The sequence below is a fragment of the Ptychodera flava genome, chromosome 5, assembly GCF_041260155.1.
Source record: "Ptychodera flava strain L36383 chromosome 5, AS_Pfla_20210202, whole genome shotgun sequence".
Classification (NCBI taxonomy): domain Eukaryota; kingdom Metazoa; phylum Hemichordata; class Enteropneusta; family Ptychoderidae; genus Ptychodera; species Ptychodera flava.
In genome coordinates this window covers 25,783,001-25,807,814 of record NC_091932.1, presented here as the reverse complement: position 1 = coordinate 25,807,814, position 24,814 = coordinate 25,783,001, and the positions used below count along the sequence as shown (strand labels likewise).

The 24,814-nt window shown below is 37.5% G+C and overlaps 1 protein-coding gene across 1 annotated transcript; it reads right to left on the bottom strand.

Moving 5' to 3' along the window:
* Positions 1-4,928: 4,928 nt before the first annotated feature.
* LOC139132570 (transient receptor potential cation channel subfamily V member 6-like) lies at positions 4,929-24,524 on the bottom strand. The gene is made up of 21 exons (XM_070698867.1): positions 24,412-24,524; positions 22,493-22,698; positions 20,993-21,423; positions 18,535-18,691; positions 18,036-18,194; positions 17,811-17,920; positions 17,319-17,409; positions 16,791-16,819; positions 16,383-16,474; positions 15,667-15,796; positions 13,931-14,008; positions 13,466-13,605; positions 12,299-12,561; positions 11,818-11,901; positions 11,379-11,488; positions 10,119-10,234; positions 9,157-9,361; positions 7,413-7,632; positions 6,621-6,690; positions 5,825-5,897; positions 4,929-5,517 (listed from the first exon to the last, which is right to left on the bottom strand). Exons 2-21 carry the CDS (start codon positions 22,635-22,637, stop codon positions 5,428-5,430), a joined length of 2,793 nt encoding a protein of 930 aa, XP_070554968.1. The 5' UTR covers positions 22,638-22,698; positions 24,412-24,524; the 3' UTR covers positions 4,929-5,427.
* Between the last annotated feature and the right edge of the window lie 290 nt (positions 24,525-24,814).

Below are 24,814 nucleotides of genomic sequence, written 5' to 3'. Positions count from 1 at the left end.
ATAATGTTATATCGTAGTATCTTCAATGTAGGCAGTACGTTTTGTCAACTTTGATTAAGCCAAGAATCTGAATCTTGTTCAAAAAAATGGTTGATCAGTTGGTCCCACCCAGCATCTGTTCAAGATGTACCTAAAGTTTACTCAGCTTGTCCTAGTGCATTTTGATAGGCTGAAGCACATGACCGTAAAGTTATCAAGAATTGTCGCTAATTTAACAATTAAGTAACATATTGTGGCGTGCTTGCCTAGGAAGAGACACCAATGCTGACTGTAACCAACAGATTGTAATTCTATTTCAGCGTCACAGCACGAGACGTTTATCAACACGACCTCTGACATTTGAACCGTTCTTTTGACCTGGGCATCGTTCTGTATGCTATAGATAAGCAACATTTTATTATCGCTATTTGCAATGCATTCGTGTAAAATCGCAGCTATAAATAAACAGTCTGAAGGGTGTTAGTTGCTGATAGTGTTCGTGTGAATTACTCCTGATAAGAGGTTATTCTGAGTTCATATGATAGAGACGGATGTTAAGGCGATAGTTTATCTCACACAAAGGTTAATGAACGTACTGGTCATCGATACCAGAAAGATAAGTAATTAAAATCAAGAAGATCTCAATAAAATACGTCGACATGAATACAAACCATATTTGAGAAAAATGCACAAAGACGCTTGTTAGGTTTTACGAGGATGTTTACGGAAGTCTCGACTAAAACAAGAAAGTATTTAAATAATATTAAGGATAATGAAGGTATCAACTCTTATAAGCGAGCACGAGAATTTCTCGTTATGGGTTTGAAACGTGTCACAGTGATGTTCGAATATTGTTTGTAATATGTAAATCTAAGATCAAGACCTGCATTGATATTATCATTGACTGTATCATTTTATCTTGAATTAACGTCTATCAAATTATCAAAGCCACGCGCCTTAAAGACAACATTTAAAATCTCATTCTTAAACAATGTGAAAAGAAAACATCAACGGAAAACAAACGAGTAACCCAATACATTTAGACGATGGGAGAAGCTTATCTTTGTAGATGGCAATTGTCAAGTTTGCCTACCGAGAAATACAGTCTATGTTGTACCAGCGAACTCTGAACGTCTCGTGTAGTCATTGCTCTGAAGATTCCCAGTACCTCTGAGCACTCCAAGGCGAGTAGGCAAGTCAAAGAGATACACCATCCCCGTAAAAGCGTATAGTGACATGGTGGAGAATCCTGGCTCAGACTTTCTTGATTTGAGCGTTATTCATAAAGAAAGAGAATGCATATAACGATGTTGTGATTCAAGTTGGCTTATTACATAACTAGGGTCACTTAGTTGTTCTGAATATTCTTATTTTCTTTTATTTTCTATAGAAGTTCAACAAAACAGGAGAAAAAGAGATGTATTATGATTATTATGCCCCAAAGGAATACGATGGTTTCAATCGGGTTCGAACTCACAATGTACGGTACCCAATCACCTAGCGGAGAAAGCTACAGACAAAACCATTCGACCAAATCCCTAATCTCAAAAAAGATTGGTTCAATAACCGAGCTAAAGTTGATACAATTCTGACTGCACCCTCTCTACTCGCCGTAGAGTTCGTGAAGCATTCACGAAGTCAAGCTAGGTGAAAAAGACGGAAATATTTAGACCGTCAATCTCTGAAATTGATATGAGAAATCGGCGACTATCCCACTCTGCCATTTGTAACGTGGAACATGCGCATCTAAATTGTAAAAAATATTTTAAGTTCAATATGAGAATCAATTATATAGTAATAATGGGAAAGCGATCTGATGACGAAGTTAAAGTAATACATGTATAATATAAAAGTGTACTTTTGCGAGAATGGCCAAGTACAGGCCGTTTAAAACTCGATGTAAACAAGGCGTTACTTTCAGTCTATTTTGGGGGGGGTTTTCCAAGGGTTTACAAGTTGTTGTAAATGTCTAATTTTATGTTTTCGTTACACTCTTTAAAAATGTCAAATTGAATGGATTATGAATAACAATATCGGAAGGCAATTGCTTGAAAGACAGAGAGTGTTACAGAGATAGTTTATCTCACGCAAAGGTTAATGAACCTAGTGGTCATCGATACCAGTAAAATAATTAATTAAAACAAGATCTCAATTGCATACGTTTATATGAATACAAACAATATTTGAGACAAACGCACAAAGACGCTTTTTACGTGTTGCAAGGATGTTTACGAAAGTCTCGACTAGAACAAAAAGATATTTGAATTCATATTAAGAATAATGCAGGTATCAACACTTATGAACGAACACGGCAATTTCACACGATGGGTTTGCAACGTGTCACAGTGACCGTTGCAATATTTTTTGTAACATGTAAATTTGAGATCAAGACCTGCATTTATATTTCTGATTTGATGTATCGTTTTATCTTAAATTCACGTCTATCGTATGATCAAAGCCACGCCTTACAGACAACATTTAAAATCCCATTCTAAAATAATATGAAAGGGAGAAAATATGATTTAAAACAATATGAAACGGAAAATTAAACCAAAGAGTAATTTTATGCATTTAGAACATTTATACATTATGGGAAGCCTATCTTTGGCGATGGCAACTGTCAGGTTTGTCTACTGAGAAATGAAGTCTATGTAGTATCAACGAACTCTGGACGTCTCCTGTTTCCCTGTAGTCAATACTCCGAAGATTCCCAGTACCTGTCAGCAGGTCAAGACGAGTGGGCCAGTCAACGAGATAACCAATCCCCATAAAAGCGCACAGAAACACGACGGAGAATCTCGGCTGCGGCATTCTTGATTTGACTTCTTCTCATCATATGAATTGGACTATGTCAAATGTCCAGAGAGTTTGCTTAGGTCAAGAACCTCTTGAACTGGGATGGGCTATTATATATGTTTGTATTTCATTCGTTTAAGCAGTCAACAAGGATCAGCCGACTTTCTTACTTTTAGCACAATTTTACGCTCCCCTCCTCTGTTAAATGTTTTTAATTAAAAGTGCACTCCACCTCAAAGTTCGCAGCCATAGCTTACTCCGCGATTTGTAATCTTCCAAGATTGCTGACAACCGCACGTTATTGCATTGCGTCATTGTTGCAAACGACGAAGGGTTAGAAACAATGTTTAACGTACATTTACATAAATGGATGTCAGTGACAATTGCTAAATGCAGAGAGATCAACAGTAAACCGCACATTTCAGAGGAAAGTCATAATGTTTGGCTGCATTCACAAACACCTTGGGGTGACGGTGGAATAAAAAATACGTTCTCTGATTTTTTCAAAAGCCTGCCCTAACAAACTCAAACGCCCCCTTTGACTCGCTAGAACTTTGAACCCCCTAAAATAAAACTGGTCTGACTTTGGAATAGACAGATTTTTTCGATGGGAGTGTCTGTGTCTGTGTCTGTATTTCTCTTCCGTTGAAGGAGGGCGCTATTTTGATACATTTTCTCTTACAGAAAAACTTCATCTTATAAGGCAGAAAAACAACGATCACATAAAATGGTTTGAAACAGGATGACTTCTCTCATCTGTCAGCAAAACATTAATTAAAAATTATTTTATGAAGGGACATTAGCTGTATATTTTGTCCAATGTTTGGGTGCGTTTTGTTATGTGTGTACTGCATTTTCTTGTTCTACTTCTTGCCCCAACAGCATGCTACGATAACAATTATATTAAATCATGTTACCATGCGCTATTCTGATTGGACGAGAGCTTTTTCCACCGATGCTAAAATGCTGTTTTTGGCACTGAAAGCAGTGCTAAAACGGGTCCCATAAACCAGCATTTTCGAAAATTGCCTAGTCGCTGCATTCGAACGTACCTATCTGAACTTAATCCGAAACAGTACGCTTTTTTTTCAAAGACCGAAGTCTGAATTTCGATACACAGATAAAGTATGGGTCTGTAACTCACCTATTGGTGAAAATAAGTTGAGGTCGATGATGAAAGAAATCTCCGAAGCTGTACATGTGGGTATGATATGCACAAATCAACAACGCAACAGCGCATCATGCACTTTAAAATTTGACTGATTTCAGCAGGAGTCGAGAAGCGACACATAGTGTACATTTATAAAACCAATCTTTAAAATGGAGCTAGTATTCGTTCATACACAAATAAGTTGGCATTTCCTCAGAGTAACGGTGTGTCAGATGTTCTTTCCCAAAGTCTTGGCTAAAACAGTCCAGAGTGTTCTACGATGTTGACCAAGAAGTTCAAAATAACAATGCGATGATGCTCCTGCGACGAAGTTGACATCAGATGCAACGAGCAGTGTGCTTCCTACTTTCGCTGAATGGGGGAAGACAGGCTCAGCAAAATTGTTCATCACATTTGCAGTCATCCCACTTTTGGATTATTTGAAAACTGCACGTTTTCTAGAGTAGTTAACGTCCAAATTGTCCATCAAAAATAGCACCTGTGACCTTATTGTGGTGTTGCTACGGTTGACGCGTATGGTACATCAAGAGATCTATGAGGGGATTGGCCGGCACAAACCATGTGGGTAGACTAATCCCCTGAGAGCGGAAAAATTCCGCATTACCGAATTAACGGCTTATGACTCCCCAGAGAGTAAATAACTACCGATCAAGTAGAACAAAAGATCACAATGTTTATGAATATGACATCACCCGTGATATTTCGCGATGAAATGTGAATACAATGCAATGCTCATGAATGTAAATGCATATGTTATCGCATAGACCCTCGAGAAACTTTATAAATAAAGTATTAAAAGTACTATCAAAGTGGAATCATGCCCTCGCCAACTCCATCGACAAAAGCAAAAATAAAGTTTTTGACTTGATTCCAATTACATTTGCTGGGAAACCCCAGTGAGCTAGTTTGATGTGCAAAGTCGCGAATGACTTTCCTTTTATCGTCTAGACCATAAAACACAGCAATGGCAATACCCACCTTTGGTTAGTTATCATTTTATTCATGAAAAACACATTGAAAACCTGACCTTGGAAGAAACACTGTCATCTTTTCTTTGCAATATGTGTGACTGTATCAATTTCCTGATGCTTCCTCATACATAATTCTCATAGTTATTGCATAAAATAGTCAAGGATCTGATTTCTTCCTCGTTGGTTTTACATTGCGGAGTAAATTTTGCGTGACAGACTTTCTATTTGGATATATTATAGCTCGGCGTGCCAAAATTGAAATTGAATGATGCAATCTGTGGCTGGTACGATGCTTTTTATGCGATCATGGACTGATATCTCACAACAAAAAACTCATCGACCTCTACCTAATTAGCATTTTCCAAAACATGTGACGCCCATGACAAAATCATAAACAGAATGATTCAGTAATCAAACGGCCCTCAGGCAAAGTAACTGACCATTCTTGTACATATTTGCCAATGATGTAACACCATTTTAGATGATATTACGCAATTTATGTTTGCAAAGTCAAGCCTCGGATGAATTTTCGATATCCTCAACAACCTCTTCCCCTTCACTAGTTCTTTTCAGCACAACAGCCGAAGGTGATTGTTTCTGCTGTGAAAGAAATATAAAGATAATATTTTCATGAGATTTTTGAGAGTGCGATATTTCGATGGATTGGCATTAAAATTATTTTACTGCATTTCACACATGCAGTTTCATTCAACACATATTATATGTCATATGACTGTCTTTGAATTTAATCTTTCCTTGCGTTCGATCCTCTACACGATGGCCGTTTGGTAAGATTCCAAAGGCGTGATATAACCCTTCGCCATCACGGTCTGGTGCAGCCCTGCTGTTGTCTTTGGCAAAATTGGGGCTCTGTTCATGACAAATGGTGTAAAAGAGTTCATTTTACCTGGCTTGCTGCTTTACTGTCACCATCATCTGCTGTGAATGCTTGTCTCCTGGATGTTGAATGTTTCATCTTCCTACACAAGAAAATAAATCACGTTATAATTATGCTATATGTAATTCTGCCATGGTTGTGATTATCTAGGATTGTACATAAAAAGCTCACTCTTCTGCAGTTATTGTAACACAAGAAGAATTGGGTCATAAAATGGAACGACCTTCTCTGAATGACACTAAAAGTACATATTTTCTGAAAATCATAGATATCATTGCCAATGCTGTGATTTGTATTTTCTAAACATGGGTTACAATATGATAACGTGATTGCCAATCTGAATAACCTCATCAGCTGTCACTCTTCCCTGTACAACAGTGCGTTATTTTCCGGTTGCAGTAATCAAAAGCTATTCAAGTTGTTTAAATCTTTGACAAGTTTGCCTGTGAATTTTGTTTGAAGGTCTGGATCGTTGTCTATGAGGCGCCCATTTTCGGCTGTGGACAGAAGAAAGCTGAAACACTTTTCTAGAGTTAATGGTTGTGCATAGTTTGGGCGGAAAGACCGCGGCGTTAGTATAGAGGAATACAAAATCCGTTTTTATAGCTTTTTCAAATTGACTGTTACATGATACGCATGTAAACAATTATTACCTGATACAAATCACAGTATTTAAAAAAAGATATTCAGGCTTTCAGGAAATATATTTTGATGGGATAGACTATCAGTTGTTTGCGGACACTTCAGCGTTTGGAAAGGCTCGATATTTAGTCGTACATCTTATCTGAAAGCAGTACTAGTTTACCTGTTGCCTGTGTAACTACCATCTTCATCGATACCATGGACACGTGAGCTTGTTGGGTGATCGGTCGGATCTAGGCAAAACATAAAGAGATTACAACTGTTACAATCTTAACATGTTGGTGTAAAAGAACGGCAATGGATTTTTCGTGTTGTGATGTAATATCTGATCTGACAGCTACTTATTCCCAGCAGTGTGGCTTTTCTGAGGTTTTTACTACCCAAACTTCTCTATGATTGTCGTTCAAACTTAATTGTGAGATATAACAGTCGCTTTCTGGTCATGTATATTCAACAAATCGTGGCTAGCTTGCACCAAGACTGCCACTGTGATATGAACTTATGCACTGCAGCTGTGGAACACTTCATCGATTCAATGATCATTTACTACTAAGATCCTTTCACCAGTTTACTTTTATGAAACTCCAAAAAAACATAATTTGTTCCAGGAAAGTAAACACAAGGTGTAGAGATCACTTTAAAGTTCAAATATTGGTAAATATTCGTTATTTCTTTAATACCAAAGTTTGCATAGCGACCGCTGATTTTTATTCGTGATCTCGAAAGGGGATGGTTTAAAGTTTGACCAAAGGTCTATAATCATTTATATATATGGACATGCTCATTGTCCGAAATAAAGAATTAATAAATAAATAAATAATATAAGTACGTCAATATTGACGCCCGTACCACCTAGAGTCGCTCAAATCTTTCGCGTCAGCTCGATCATAAAAAGCTCTACAAACAAGAGAAACACTGTCGCCTTCATCTATAAGTAAGGGGGTATTTAACTTACCTTTTGCTTTCGTTATGGGATTCTTAAGGGACGTAAGAAGAACTTTCATATCGTCCTGCATTTTCTTCATGGATTTCTTTAGATCCTGAAGTTCCTGGTGTATCTTGAGCATGTCACCTTCTTGTTTTCCCGAAGACGATGCCCCGGCATCAAGTGCATATGCCCCCGTGTTAATGTCACCTTGATTGTTCACTGTGTCAGTTAGTGTAGTAAGTTGTTTCTGTAAAGTAAAAAATGCCCTTGGAAACAGTTTGAAGATTTCGGTAATATTTTTATTGTTCAGAGTGAATGTGCACATCTACAAAGACAGCACTAGTTTGAGGAATGCAACACACATTGGCAGAGCTAAACAGGCACACATGTATGCATTTGTCTTTAAAGGGAAGAAACAGAGCAAAGTAACATGAAATTCGATAGAGTACAGATCAAAAGTAGTTATCTGTCCTCGATATAAGTACATGTTATATATATATATATATATATATATATATATATATATATATATATATATATATATATATATATATATATATATATATATATATATATATATATATATATATATATCGCGAAAGTAACATCCCTTCCGTATATTTTTTATGGCACTGTATTGTCAGAATATCTTCGCATTGGTCGCGCAACACTGCTAATAGAAGATTTTCTTCCAAGAGTTGCCAGCCTGTACAACAGGATGTTGTCTCAAGGAGGACAACCTAAAATTATCAGACAGTTTCATAAAGCTATGTCAAGACATCGTCAACTTTTTGAAAAATTCAATGTAACACCTAAAGACATCATATATAACATAAGATTCAGAATAATTTAAGGTGTGGTGGTACCTGATCAGTACTGCTTGGGGAGCCAAGGCAGTTGACTGTATTGTTTTCAAATCCCCGAAACAGTCGCCTTGGTGAATAACTGATGAACACAATCATAGAGAACCGATAATGATCTATTGCTTGCACTTTCATGACGCTTCTTTACATCATTGCTGTATTTATTTCCATCCGAGTGAATTTAAACTGTTTAACTACTTTTGACTATATATATATATATATATATATATATATATATATATATATATATATATATATCACAAGGTATACAAACTTCTTCGTGGAAATAAGTGTGCAAATTTAATAGCATTATACAAAACTAAAAACCAAGAATATTCATTTCAATATAATATATATATTACTTAAGTTTCATGCATCCTACAATCATCTAGTTAAGAAAGTCACAAAGTAGATATTTATCCAAATTCAAACGTTTACATAAACTATACAAGTAGTATATTGTGAGATTCTTTATATTTACAGCTCCAATGGACGACATGATCCGTTTTGTATTCTCACATATAACGCTGCTATATCATGACATAGTTACAAACTCCTGTCTTCGAGAGAATAAACGTTTTTTGCTTCTGTTTGAGACTTACACAAAGCGCTTTCATTTTACCCTTGAAAAGAGCGCTATGCTTAAACTTTCAAATGAGCTGCCTTTATTCATCAGATAACTGAAAGTAGATCAACATTCCAGCACAGAAAAATTATGTAGACTTATACAAGGATACTGATAAGGAAATAGGAAGTAAAGTCACTCTCACTGCGCCTTCTTCTACAAAGGGAAGTTTTTAGACGATTATCTCATTTCATAAACCATTTCCGGTTACATTTCATAGAATTGAGTAATGGTTTTGGCAAGAAACTACATTTTAAATATTTGCCGTGCGGTTTCAACCCACCTTTATCTGGAAAGTTACTTTTTTCACGTCTTTTTCTTCGTTTTCAAATGGCATGTCATCATCATAGTACTTTTCTCTAGGACTACATTCAGAGTGGATATACGAATAAAATTTGTCTTTCTCGGAATCGGAGAGGTTGTCCTCCAAACCAAGGATAATTTGTGCTCTTTCCATCAGTGCGTTTGAGTGCGCATTGTCATGAATACTGTATCCGTAGTAACAGAGAGAAGGAAAGTGCTATTATAGTGTGTCTGTTTACATATTCCCAGTGTGAGGACCGTGTACAGTTACTGAAAACAGCCCTTTACAATGCTATATTTTCAATTCATAAACAACCACTTACTGGCATCATTTCAAAACGAAAGCAACCACGATGCTGATACTAGGCCCCATGTGGCTTGCAGGTCCAGACCATCTCGATGGTCGCTCTTTTGTTCTTAATGCTGCCTTTCGAAATATTATAGCGAATTATCAGTCTATCGCAGACTGCGAGGGCTATAATCAGAACTACTTTTGAAAAGTGTCTCCTACATTTTAACGAAGAACATACTCTGAGAAGAAGGTAAGAAGAAAGTTTAGCAGTCCTTGGAAACAATTTTACAATTAATCGAAGCAGACCTGACCACGATATAATATACGATGGTTTCAATCGGGTCCGAACTCACAACGTACCCAGTCACCTGGGTATAAATATAACACCATGTGATGTACAAAGATTCATGGATGCAAAAATGCATGATATTGACACTGAGAAATGGATGGAAAGAAAAATTTTCGTAAATATAACGCATCCACGATGAACTCAATAGTTTGGCGTAGCCTTATAGGAATCTCAACACAGGCAACCACGTTCAATGTTATAACTGTGCATTATCCGACGTTCAACATATCGCATAATTAACTCACTGAATAGTCCTCTGGCAGCCCTTTAGCAAGGCATGACGACCTTGTAATTAACTTACCGAACAAAGGTCTCACTGAGCATAGCAATGAAGAGGTTAAGCAATACAATAGCAGAGATTGCCAGGTAGGTACCAACCAGGATATCACACATGACAGGGTTTTCTTCTTTCAGACCCTATTGTACAAGTATAAAGATTGTACAAAACTCCTGGTAAATAAATTATGACCTATCTCCGAAGCAATGTTGGAAAATGGAATAGGGCCTAATACCATAAAATTCCTGTTTTAAAGACCCGTTACGTTCGTCACGACTTCATTTCATTGAGCTGATCGAAAAATAGCTTTCTACTCTCAACGGTTTACCCTTCGCGTATTTTCTATACTTGTTCCATTAATTTTGGGATTTCTACCACAATTATACTACACTAAGGTATATACACGTCTATGAAGAAACTCGATTATGTCTATGTTATTATTTTTATATTTTATGGACTTTTATCATATACCCATACCCATATCGCGCCATCCTGATGACGTTTACCGTAAAGCAACGACCGCTTCGGCAATCTCGTTTAGTCAGACAGCTCTGCGGGGCTCCCATGAGGCCGAACCTTTAACGGAGGCCTGATGAACGCCCCGCAGAGTAGTCTGGGTAACAGACACTACCGTTACGGTGATGTTTTACAGTAATCGTCGGTATATTGGTGTAGAATGGTAACAATCGTAATAACATAGTGCACCATAAAATATTCTTCCCGTGCTACTTTAGCGCGGAAAAAGTAAATAAATAAAATCTAGACGTTTTCATATCATTTGTTATTCTGGACATGGGTATATGTAAATCGATTTAAGCAATAAAGAACCCAAAGCGACGGTATACCACGAGATTTTGATCACTTCACGATCAGTTCATATATGAAGTGGACTGGTCAAAATCTCGTGGTATACCGTCGCTGGGTGTGATTTATTGCTGTTATATCATACAGTATATTGAAATTCTGGGATGAAACGTCTAAAAAATGATTTTTGCACTTCCCAAGAGTTCGCGCGTTGCCAACCGTGGTATATCGCGAATATACCACGGTTCTTTTCAAGTCTCAACGAGATCGCTGCATTTGCGCCATCAATATACTGGTATGAGATAATACCCAATATCGACTTTTCCTTGCGTCTTATCACCATTCGTGTCATTTGTTCGCGTGCCGCGTAGGACACTCGAATTCGTCTCGTGTCTGACGCAGCACAAATCACATTCGTGCTGATACGACAAAAGAACAGGCGATATGTGCCAGCGACGAATCTGTTCTAGGTATATTTACGTCGTAGTTGTATTCATCGACAAGGGTCATTCTAAACAAACTGAACAGCGTCTCAGAGATAGTCTCGAACTCTTCTACGTCACCACCGAACATCATCCAGAATGCACTTGCTGAAAGAGAAAAAAAACAGATTATGGCACAAATGCTCGAGTTTACACCAGAGGATAAACATATAAGATTGTTTTGCCGTTCATCATCTACCCTGCATACTATGAAACAAATAATGGCTATCCAGGATGTAAGTCATGAGAGTTTAGGTCTTTGATGTCTTTAATTGCAGGACAGTCACTGTTCAAATTACCAGCGAGTTACACAACACATTGACTGCTTTGTGTTCGCAAAGCTTTTACTTTATAAGTCAACATGCTTTCGGAAGAAGAAGAGATTCACGTGTGTCAACATATACTAGTACGACAACTATCATTTGATGGGTACTTACTGTACGGGATGTAGAAGACGAAGTACAGGAAACAAAACCGTGCAACATCACCGAGAATATTGTAACACATCACGATGAAAGGACCTAGACAACACAAAAAGTATTTAGGAAATTCGTCTATGCAACTTTGATTTCGCGATTTCTTGTATTTCGGCCGTCCTAGTAATAATTGTATTTTAGTCTTTCGATACTAGTAGTCCCTCTGACGGCTATTTACCGAAATAACACTGGCAACAGATTTTATAATGAACGCAACGAAAGTACGTTTCATTTCTACTCTCTAATTTTGCCAACCCTGTCAACAAAACTTTACTCTCTCAGTGTTGTTTGAAAATCTGACATTGGTGACACATTAGAATAAAATAGAAAAGGCTTTGATTGTGTTACGAAAATCGTAGTCAAGCGAAGACAACTTAACGTTTTGTGGGATATTTTATTTCTTGACGGACAGCGTATATTTGTATAGACTCTTATTGCTTACCAAGAGTCATGAATGCTCTCGCTGATTTAAGAATCCTAACCCAAACGAAGATTATGGTGATAGAAAAAACTCGAATATGCAGTCTAGATGCGAGGCTTTCTATTTCATCGTCATCCACTTTCACTGGTTCTGTCGTGGCATTCCCCGTGGTGCCGTTGCCACTGTCCGGCCAACACAGTTCATCTGGCACGATACCGATGTCAATGAAATGCAGTACTACACATGCAGTCAAAAGTATGTACACAAACCAGTCGAAAATATTCCTGAGGAGAAAATATACATAGGGATATTTGTAGTAGAGAATCGGTGCAAGTGGAAATAAAAGGTGGAAAGCAAACCGATGATGTTCAAGGATTGTAAAGAAACAGACTTGGATAAGATACTTTGAATTCTGTAATGTTTTTTATAAGTTTGCGGCCATGTGTGATCGAAAATTAGGCCATAAATATCGCTGAAATGAGGTCAGTTATACCCATTGATATATCTATTCAGGCACATTTGTGTTGGGGTATTAATTCTAAGATACACACGTGTATATATATATATGGCATTGCATACGTTTGTGTGTGTTTGTACAAATCTTCAACAATTAAACTTTGCACATCTATTTACATGTATATGTATATGTATATGTACATCTATGACATGCTAAATTGACAGACACACATGGGTGTCAAACCCGCGACAGTTTACACCCGTGGCCACTTTAGTGTTGATCAAGGCTACTTGATACAGACAGAAATTCTGCTTGTACAAAGGTAAAACTAGCTCTGTCTGGGGTTGTAAATGAGAGTTTACGATTGGCACCCTGTGTTCAAGATTGAGATACAATGTAACATTACCATGCACTGGTCCATGTACAAGTCTTGTTTATTTCAATTTCCCCAGACACACTGTCTGCATGGGACATACAATTTTACTTGATGCTATAGCAGTGAGCTCATAAAAGTGTGTTGCCTCAATAAACTAATTATCGAGTAGAGGCTTTCATGAATGGAAGTGGTATCTTGTGTCTCAATTTTTAACACAGGGTGCCAATCGTTATCTCTCATTTACAACCCTTGGCAGGGCCTGTTTTGTCTTTATACAAGCAGAATTCTGTCTGTATTAAGTAGCCTTGATCAACACTAAAGTAGCCACGGGTTTATTTAATACTGTTACATTTACCAATAATCGTGAAAATAGTTGGCTTTCATGTCTTCAATCTCTTTACGTTCTCTTTTCAGCCACTGCTTCTCATTCGGCCACGAAGGATGACAGTCTTTCTCATCCTGGTCGAGTATCTGCAGTTTCCATTCTTTCCATTCCTGTCGAGGAAGAAAAGTGCCACAAGCTACTTCTTCAAAAGGGATGATCGAGAACGAAGAAGCTGTTTTATTGTAGACCACGGAGAAAGTCTAGGATCTGTAGTCTCATTATGATCTAAATGACATTATTGGCAAACGGTTGTCTTCGAACTTGGAAAGGCGGTGATACTTGAAATCCTACATTCATTTTACTATCCGTCTGATAAGTTATCCTACGATCAGAAATCTATTTTCAATCACAGAAACTGAAGCTAAAAAAATGGAAAAATATGTGTACTGAGGTCCTAAATAGTTCAAAGTGTATGTAGTACATTTTAATACTTACATCGACTTCCCGTTTCGAAGTGAAAAACTCTTTCAGTTCTTGACCAATTAGGAAGAGTGTATAGGCAATCGCTAGGATCTGTAAATGGTCAGGAAAAATATATTAGGCCGCGCCCTTCATATTACATATGAAATATGCATTTGAATTTTGATATCAATGGCGTCCATCTTAAGGCAGGCTAAACACGCGTAAAGCCGATAAAAAGTATGACACATTTCATATAAACATGCAGCGCCCAAAAAGTGACAAAATGTTGGTGTCACTTTCTAAAATATGTTTTACAAAATACAAAATTACGTTAGGCTACAATACAGCTGGCGCTGTCAAATAAACTGCCGTATTAGATATTGAAGCTGTATGGTATCATCGAAATTTCAAACATACTACAGAAACAAATGTAAGGTCTGCATCTTTTATCAAGACCTCCCATGAAGGCGCGACATAGGCTTTTTCTTTATTATCGGATAATATCGTCTAAAATTTCTTAGTTAGAGAGTTCCAGGAACATGAGACCAAAGTGATCTAATAGGGATAATATTATCGATTTTATCCGATAAAAGAGCGTTTTAGAATTTTCCACCATCTGCTTCTAATATTAGACTCTAACTTAGAAGTTAGATGATATTATCGATTTTATCGGATATTATCCGATAAAACTGCATGTCGAGCATCTGCCTCTTGCCCACTCGTCTAATATATGACTCTAACTTAGATTTTAGACGATATTATCGATTTTATCGGATATTATCCGATAAAACAGCATGTCGGGCATCTGCCTCTTCCCTACTCGTCTAATATTAGAGTCTAACTTAGATGTAAGTGTATAATATTAGACGAGTGAGGTATGGCTGATGCCCGACATGCTGTTTTATCGGATATATCCTATAAAATCGATAATATCGTCTAAAATCTAAGTTAGAGTCTGATATTAGACAGGTAGTGAAGAAGCCAATATATTATCAGATAAAAGAGCATGTCGGGCATCTGCCTCTTCCCCACTCGTCTAATATTAGACTCTAACTTGGATTTTAGACGATATTATCGATTTTATCGGATATTATCCGATAAACACAGCTGTCGGGCATCTGCCTCTTCCCACTCGTCTAATATTAGATTCTTACTTAGATTATAGACGATATTATCGATTTTATCGGATATTATCCGATAAAACAGCATGTCGGGCATCTGCCTCTTCCCTACTCGTCTAATATTATAGTCTAACTTAGATGTAAGTGTATAATATTAGACGAGTGAGGTATGGCTGATGCCCGACATGCTGTTTTATCGGATAATATCCTATAAATCGATAATATCGTCTAAAATCTAAGTTAGAGTCTGATATTAGACAGGTAGTGAAGTGGCCAATATATTATCCGATAAAGAGCATGTCGGGCATCTGCCTCTTCCCCACTCGTCTAATATTAGACTCTAACTTAGATTTTAGACGATATTATCGATTTTATCGGATATTATCCGATAAAACAGCATGTCGGGCATCTGCCTCTTCCCCACTCGTCTAATATTAGACTCTAACTTAGATTTTAGACGATATTATCGATTTTATCGGATATTATCCGATAAAACAGCATGTCGGGCATCTGCCTCTTCCCCACTCGTCTAATATTAGACTCTAACTTAGATAACTTAGATAGTATTATCCGATAATGCCTATAGTGCCAATGTCGCAGTATCCTCAGACCACCATTGAGAAATGTCGACACTGAAACCAGCCTTACCCATAGTATAACTCTCCAGATGTCCACCGGAAAGTAGTAGCATGCCCTGGCATCTGGTTTTATCACAGCAAGTGCCGTCCACAGGATGATAAATGTGAGATCGAGAATAAAATGGACCCAAGCCCGGAATCTATACCGAATAGTAATAAGATAGGACAGATTTATGGTGAAATGTGATACTCTTGGTATAAAAAAAACACCGGCAAACAGACAGGCGGACAGTAAATGAGATTGTACAATAGTTGGCACTGAGGACGAGAGTGAAGCACACAGACATAACAATGAGAAAGAAGGAGTTATATTTGCGCAATGAAATAAATGTACAGAAACTGGAAAAAAACAAAGAAAATGGAAAAAAGAGGCAGAAGTAAAGGCTAGTAGCTGTAACTTTAATTTTTTTTCACTTTTTTGTTTCACTTTTCAAGTATACTCCCTTGATTATCTACGCAAAGCATGTTGAGACACATCGTTTTCAGCTCGTCATTTGAGTGTGTATATGTAGAGACTGCATAGTATTGTTGACAAGTGAGTTCTGCCTGGACTGAAATTCAAATGTACACAATAACAGTGCATTTTACACGAATAGGTGCTGTGCTGGCGTTTTCAAACATGCTTTGAGGAGTAGAAAAATGACTGGCAATTGATGTAAGACAAACTGTAAAAATCCTTAAAAATTACAGAAAAATTTATGTAGTCATACAAATAGACCTACATACTTCCCAAATTGTTCCCATTTTACATCTATTAACTCACAGAAGGCTTGATGTTGTATGTTTTCGAACTGCCGATAGTGAACTAAAACGTCCATCTGTGAAAGACACATGAGATAGATCACAGGCGGGTGGACAAGACAGATCCAATGGGACACATAAAGAGGTGTAAAATGTACTAAATGGGGCCAGGAAACATGGACAAAGAAGGATTTACGATATTCTTACTGTTTTTACTGTTACAACAAATAAATATCAACTGAATCGATCTTGATCAAATCAGATTTTCATTGCAATTCGTATCAAATGGTTATGTAAGCCATATTTCGTCAGTTTAAACGAAACAACGGGCAAATAAATAAAAACGGTATAATGCTGTTTAATAAATACCGTACTTCGAGGAAACATTCTTACCGGCATCCGTGTCTTCATTTTTTCTTCTCCTGAAATCAGGATAAATGGGATCTTTAAGTGCAAACTTCGAGTCAACGAATCTCAAGGGATATTTTATTAGCATGAAACACTTTTATTTTAGCTTCTTTTATTTTCCTCGGACGTATAACAATGCGGCATGTTCTGTTGCCGAAAGCTCTGATTGGCAACAACGATTTTCTACGTTTATTATAATAATTTGGTTGTTATGTTCATTTGCACAAGTGCACGCTAAAAAGGTGTGAAACGATTTGAACGAAACAAAAACAGTCTATAAGCCACGAAATAAAGAGATGATTCGGGAGAGGTGTGCGCGGAAAATACATTCAGACATTTGCAGTCTTTTATTACAGTATGTGGTTAGAGAAAACGCCAACAAAATGATTGACCTTTCTCGTGCATTTCCCGTTTGGAGGTCCAACCTCACCGGTGAAGACCATAGCAATAGACCACACTTCGGAGGCAAAATTGGGAATAGTCGGCGATAATCGTAGAGACATTTGACCTTACCTGGTTTCTGAGGCTCCAGGTGATGCAGATGAAAATATTGCTTTCTATTTGCACTATCAACTTGATGGAATTGGTTTAAAGCAGTATAAGCCTGACGGGAAGACATTCAATGACAAACCCCAACATTGTGATCATAATATACGAAATGATGTCTTCATTATGAAATATATAAATATCTCGATTTTTTGAGTGCAGTGTGAAGGCAAAGATTAGTTTTTCATTCTCAATATTTTCGTTCATTGGCACAAATAGTGCGCCTTACTATGGGATTGTTTATTTTAGTTCTGACTTAAGTTTAGTTTCATTCTTGTTTTATCCGCTACATATTGTGGCTACATTTTCTTGTCGATTTTTCGTGTTGGGTCCATCATTATGGAAATACAAGGATTTGCTTAACTGGGGGTTTGGTGAGATGTACGTATTTGGAGATATTTCTTCTGAAAACGTCGACAAGTAAGCCTATTAGATTTATACTGTCACTCATTAGCTTACCACTGTAGGCATCTTTGCCAACATCACTGCAATACATGGTTCGCGATTTTTGTCGATGACCTCTGCCCTGGCTCCCAGATTCAACAGAAATCTACAACTTTCACTGCGATCTGAAAACAATTTCACATCAGAATGAATGAGATTTTCAATTGCGATTCGAATCGCATGAAAAGTGAGAGAATGTCCAATTCACGTATACGAGGAATTATAATGAATTTAAATTACCTCCAAGCGCCGCAACCATCAGCGGCGTTCTCCCCTTGTCATCTGTCGTGTGGATATCAGCTCCTCTCTCGTGAAGCACTTGCAATGCTTTGGGTGCATCGTTCGCAGCGGCGAAAGTAACCGCAGTGCGACCGACATTGTCTGTGGCAGCTATTTCAGCTAAAAATATATAACTATTAGTATTGTAACGTTATCTAATCTTGTTGAAATAGCGAAAATGATAATTGAAACAATCGAGTAATATCGGTTTTTAATTTGTGTTAAAGAGCGAGTCGAAAGCAAATAAGTAAAGTTTCATAGTTTCAAAAAAACTAGGCTTTCGACGATAGTAACTATCAGGCTTTGTTCTATTGTTTGACGCTTTTGCCCATGTGCCATTAGGGTGGTAATCAGATTTTATATTTTACACAAATGTATCAACAAAGTACATTATTGTCGCTAAATTCTTTTTCGGGTGAATTTCATCGTTCACTAGACAACTACAAAAATTAAAAATTACCTCCATTGTCCAGTAATAACTCCAACATGGCTACATTGCCCGTAGATGCGGCAACATGCAAAGGTTTTCGACCAAATTTGTCTTCTCGTGTGACAATACCATTTCCAAGTACATCGATCAGCAACTTTGCAACATCCGTGTGCCGACATCGAGCCACCTGTGTAGACAAATTGTACTTTCAAACGATTGCGATTATTAATAATATTTTTAAGTTAACTAAGATATGCAACAAGCAGCCTACAAAAACTGCTTATATCTGTCTGTATTTTCACCTAGAAGTGCCATGCATTCACTATTTTAGTGGCAATTGTGGCTATAATGTTAGCAAAACATGGTAGGTACCGTATTTACCTCTGTTGTCTTTTTGACGAAAACGTCTCCGCCTCAGACTCTGTTTGGCAAACTTTTCCACAAATAACATCTCTCTTTTCTGTTTATTCAAATCTACGTTATTTCTTCCTGCATAGAACTTTGCTTGGCTTGTTTTGCAGTTAAACACTGATCCGCTCTGTCGATTAAATTTAGTATTATGCAAAATTACAGCTTCCAATCTGTACTTCAAGGAGTCTTCATGAAGCTGAAGACATGTACATGGATTTCATTCATTACCCATGAACCATACAAACTGCATTTATAAAAAACGGACTTGCATACAGAATACAAAAAATTCATCTTGCCGTTCATTTAGCATCGTACGAACCATATTATTGTTTTAAAGTATTTTAAGACAAGCAATTATCTTAAAAATATACGTTGAAAGTTTAAATCACTTTAGGATGTACGATCGGAAAAAGTAAAAGTAATGTCAATTTTTTGAAATGGGGTTTTTTGAATACCTACATATGACAGTAGTCCAAAACTGTGAAAAAAAGACGGGGTCACCGCGCTTTATTTTTCTTAAAATGACATTAAAAATTCACGGTTTTTCACAAAATCACTAAAAATCACTAAAACAGGTTATCATTTTCATATTTATATCATGATTGCATTTTTCACGTTTACGCTATAAAAGAAAAAAAAATTATAAATTTAAGCTACTTTGAAGATTTTACTTGCATTAAATTGAGCTAAAAAGTCACGATATTTATTTTTTAACCAAAATTGCAACAAATATGCCCAAAATTTTAGGAATAGGAGAGGGTAATTTATTAATTATTGATAGTTTCTACTAATGTCAAATTTCTCAAACTTCGCTAAATAATAGCTCTTTTTGTGATTTTTTTCAAAACCACATTTTGTTCAGTAGGTCACCGAGCTCGATTTTTCACAATTTTGCAAAATGTATCCAGGATTTATAGTTCTGACGATAAACCATGCTCTCCCGAATTCGTCGCGCGCGGGCGCTCTTCAAATGACCTGCAGTGGCCTTTTCCAGGCCTGGTCATGATTCAAGCCTACCAGTAAACTTTAATGAGAGGGAAATGACAGAACAAAGCAAAGACTTTCAGGTTCTTCTTTTTAGAGTCTATATATTCAACTTATTGCCGTGACGCTTATCGGTGGGGATTAGGTTAACTTCGCTGCAGGCTTAGTTGTCACACACTACGTGAAGCCAGGAGCCGAGGACGTTAAGTGTTTCCCCAATACACGATGACAATCGTAAGCCAAGCCCACAACTGACACAAGTGTCAAGATTTTTGGCTAGTACACTCAAATCGACAATGCAACGGCCATTCTTCCATTCTCCGGTAGGTCTGCTAGCGACACTTCCATTGGGATTATAAAACTCGTCTTTCTCATTGTCCTCTACCCCCTTATTAATACTAAACGCTGCGGCTGTACAGGCTACGGTCATGTTGCATTCTTTTATCTCTTTGCTGAATTCTCGTACTTCCAGCGTGTTTGAGGGCACGCTGAACATTTTTTTCTCGTCGCGATTTTTCTCCGCGAGATAGAAATTTTCCTTTACCTGCAGACGACATTTTGTACAACCATAGACCCTCGAGAAAAACACTCGAGGGTCTATGGTACAACGCGTAAACGTTCGAAACGTCACTATGCGCGCGTGCTTACTATGGATACATTTCTGCGCGGAAATCGGCGCAGTACGCTAATATTTTTCCGATCGTACATCCTTAAGGTATTATTCGCCGCGAGAGACAGATATTCGGACTCTCAAATTTTTACAAGTCTCTTTCGGTTTATCTCTTAAGGGTTTATTTTGAAGCAACCTTTTTATCCGCTTACTTTTGTAAAAAAGGGAACATTTTATTTTGTCCATTAGACTTAACACAAGGATCGCGGCTTTTGAATTACATGTCTCATTTCATTCAGTTATTGATTTATTTTATACCGAATTTTCGGTGACCCATGATTTTTATTATTACGTACGAAATGAAATAGTTTAAAGATCTCTTACAGAAAAAGTTTTAGCTAAAGATTAAACGAAATATGCGGAGGGGGCTGATTTCACGGATGAATATTTTGTGTTACTACCTTCATGTAGTTTTCAATGTACCTTATGCAACAGTGTCTCTCCGTATTCATCCTTGACTTCTTTGTCAACGTCTTTGCGTAATAGCTCTTCGATTTCTTTAAGTTTGTCTTCGTCTGTGAGATCCGCTTCTTTTCCCTTGTCTGTGTGACCTAGTTCGTTGACTATGTATTTGTTATCTGCCACGTTCTCACTGTTTTTACATAGATAGCAAAAAAAGGACTGTCCATTGTCTGTGTGATCTTTTTCATTGTCTTCGAGATCTGCTACTTTATGTCTGTCTTTTAATAGAAAGTCGAAAAAGGGAAATCTACTGACTTTCCGTGTGCTACCTTCTTCTTTGTCTTTGTCTTCGGGTTGGTTATCTTTTTGAAAACGTTTTAGCAGCTCATCAAAGTCCTGTGGTGGTTCTCTTTTGCAGCTATCACTAGGTGTGCTGTCGTCCACTCTGTCATCTTCAATTAAATGAGATAGCAAAGTGATAACATCACAAAAAAGACAACATTTTGCGAAAGACCTGAGAGATGCTGTATGAAGACTATATAAAACAAGAACTTTGTATACAGACTTGGGAGTGTCGAACTGACATTGACAAAATTTGACAGTGAACGTCCGGCAGATAGGATAATGTGCCCATGAAATTAGTTAGTTATTTACTTGTATGAACAAAGTCAAGGGGTCCCTACGATTAGGCTTAGATCTAAATACTCACACGTTGTAGTGTGAGCTTCTGATACAAACACAGGACATGTGAATTGAGATGTGTACATGTATCCCCATGGCGTGTAGTTTACACAGCAGATAACATTCAAAACTGGGTATCTAATTTGGAAGGATGTTCATATACCTTGGAATTTATGTAACGAGATAAAATTCAGTAAATTCTCGATCGGATTCACAACGTACGCACAACGTAAGGCACCCAGTCACCTAGCGAAGACATAGCTAAAACCGCTCACCTAAATCGCTACCCTAAAAGAGTTGTGCAATAACCATCAAAGGGACTTATTGGTTCCAAACGATATTATATTTAGTCAGGTGATGATTTTCTATTTTATCTCGTTGTGACTTACACGAAATCACAGAAACAAACATCTCTTCATGTCATCTTCGATTGAATGTGGCGTATATTGCGTGATCCACAGGATCAATTACACATATAGGCAGAGAACCAGAAGAACATATGACTAGAATATATTTCCAATCAAGAAGATAGTTATCCAATCGACAAAAGAGGCGTTTCAATCTTCCGTGACGTTTTACGGCACTGAGCGTAAAAGTTAAACTTATCCATCTTAGGCCTAGAGAAAAATATACCTTTGTGGTTTTGCTGGCCAGACGTGGAGAGAGATCGGAGATATAATCAGATAATGATCAAAATTGTCTCAACGATGACTGTTTTGATTTGCTATTGTTTCATTAAGTTGAATCAATTGTTAATCTTCAATATAATTCACAACAGCACCTGAAGAAGAAGTATAACAGTTGAAGAAATGAGCAACTTCCATTGCCATTAATATTTACCACTTTTGACGTCGCTGGAGGTTTGCTCAGTTGGCGATGCGTCCGATGCAGGTTGTTTTTCCTCTAACCTTTCCAACGGCAAAGGGGATATCTTGTTAGACTTTCGACCCCTTTCCGTATTAGGGTCTTTCTTGCACAGGTTCATCTTCAGTAAATAGGTATCTTAGCGATTACGAACGGCTTCAGTTGGAATCCGACCAAACACTCTGAAAACATGAACGAATGAAACAAGAGCGGTAACGTCGGTATGCTTCTGGTTGCAGAACCGTTTTAATTTGGAAAAAAAGAACGGTGACACCACTTATTGAATACATTCCCGTACTGACTTCGGCTACCGAGATTTTTTGTTGGAGTTTCAAGAATTTCACAATATTGCAAGTCATTTGCTGCGTTTCTACATGCAAGTTAATGAAACTAGCCAACGCTGAACTAACCATTGGTAGTCACGGACCTTGACTTGTACGACTCTGTGACGTATCTCTAACCGAACGGCCCTGAGTCGAAAATTAGCTAACGTCGAATATGTATGTTATGCCGAGGGCATGTCTGGACAACTTCAGTACACCGACCTCCTTCAAAAAGTTAATTTACAACGTGGTAATCCTCCACAATGGCGACGTATCCATGCAATGATACGGTGGCGTTTATTATAATTTACACAAGTTAATTCCCAGTGATTTAAACAGTTATGTGCATAGTAGAGCATTCATTTCATCGCAGTAAGTTCCACATTTATATTGAAGAAAAATTGAGTTCTCTACAGTGATGTAATACATAAAAGAAGATTTTCATTCAAGAAATTAGAAAACGGAAGTACTTCACCGTAAATCGCTATCGTCTAACTTAAACGAATTATCAATTATATACAATCATTAAACACCAACTAGTATGTACAGCCCGTACAGAACTTGGGCAGTCCACGAAATGTTGACTTTGACTATGGAGTGTATTCACGACTTACATTGGAATTCAAAAGTTATTAAAAATTAAACTGTAAGCTGCACTGAGGAGGTATCAGACCCATGCCAAGTTTGACTGACTCGTTGTTGGCACCGCTCCCCGTCGCTCAAATGATTGATCTAAGTTTGTCAACAAAACGTTGTTATGTATTCCATAGACGCTGAGACATAGAAACGCTACATAGTGAGCATAAACTAGCTTAGACCGATCAATGGAAAGGTGCTTTAAGAAACGAGAAGAAGAAACACAGCAGTCTGCATTCTTTAAAATTTGGAACCTTTCAACAGAGATGAGAAAAAATGTCACAATTTGATTCAAAGCGATGAATCTTACTGTCACCCTCGTGTCTACTTTAGAGTGACTAAAAAAAACCTGACAAATGTTTGGATTTTTATGGAGACCAGGCTGATGAAGAACGCAGAATGAAGAACGCAGAATGTCGCAGAGTGTCGATATCATGGTTCAACGATCTCGACACTCAATTATAGCGAATCTCAGAACACTTGTGTAAGGTTTGGAATTTGCGAAACGAATTACCAAACATTTTGCGATATTTGAAATTCAAAATGGCCGCCATTCCTGTGTTAACTCTGTGGGGGAAAATTTTGGATTTTCAAAAATCTAGAAAGAATAGAAATTTGAGAGTCAGACTATCTGTCCCCGAGACAAATTCTATGCCGTAACTGCATATTTTGACACCACATTGGCGAATGTTATGGTGAAACTAACTTTGGAATGGCTGGTGTCAGCAAACAACCGAATCACATTCCTCGAGAATATATAACCTTAATGCCTTGCGTCTGCTCTGTAATCTTTCTCGGTTGATGTTTAGCATCCGGAAACCTATTAAAAACGCTCTGGTGATCGAACTCTTTAACTTGAAGTGTGCCAGTCAGTATAGAATTATGGTATATAACCCGCTATTCGGAGAGCAAATATTAAAGAACAAGTACACTTACCAACGTTATTCATAAACTAAGAAACACAGTACAATTCCCTTTGTTCTACTCCGCAATATTAGCGTTGGGGATTTGGTTTTGTGCCGAGTGCCCAGTATCAAAGTTTAGACCTCTGAGTCTTCCGAAGGGTCGTGCACTACGTTACGTTCGTCACAATGCCTGTCACCAAGGTAACCTCTTTCAATTGGTCGTCACTTATTGTTCAATAAACAATATATCTCATGACCGCGTGTGCTCCGTCGGGCATCATATATCTTAAAAATTAATTTAAACAATCGATAAATTTTAGAGCTGTCGACTCGACTCCTACGCTCTGTACGTGCCGAGTACATGTACATGATGCATCCCAATTCAACATGTAACGTTTTTTCAAAGCAAAGTGTAAAATACGATTTCGAGAAGG

What these genes read in the sequence shown, in the direction of transcription:
- LOC139132570 (XM_070698867.1), bottom strand. Translation starts at nt 22,637, where the DNA reads ATGAACCTGTGCAAGAAAGACCCTAATACGGAAAGGGGTCGAAAGTCT. An exon ending in CTCCAGCGACGTCAAAAGTG is followed by an intron (nt 21,424 to 22,492) that starts GTAAATATTAAT and finishes ATTTAATTGAAG; the next exon opens with ATGACAGAGTGGACGACAGC. An exon ending in GGTAGTTACACAGGCAACAG is followed by an intron (nt 5,898 to 6,620) that starts GTAAACTAGTAC and finishes TTTCTTGTGTAG; the next exon opens with GAAGATGAAACATTCAACAT.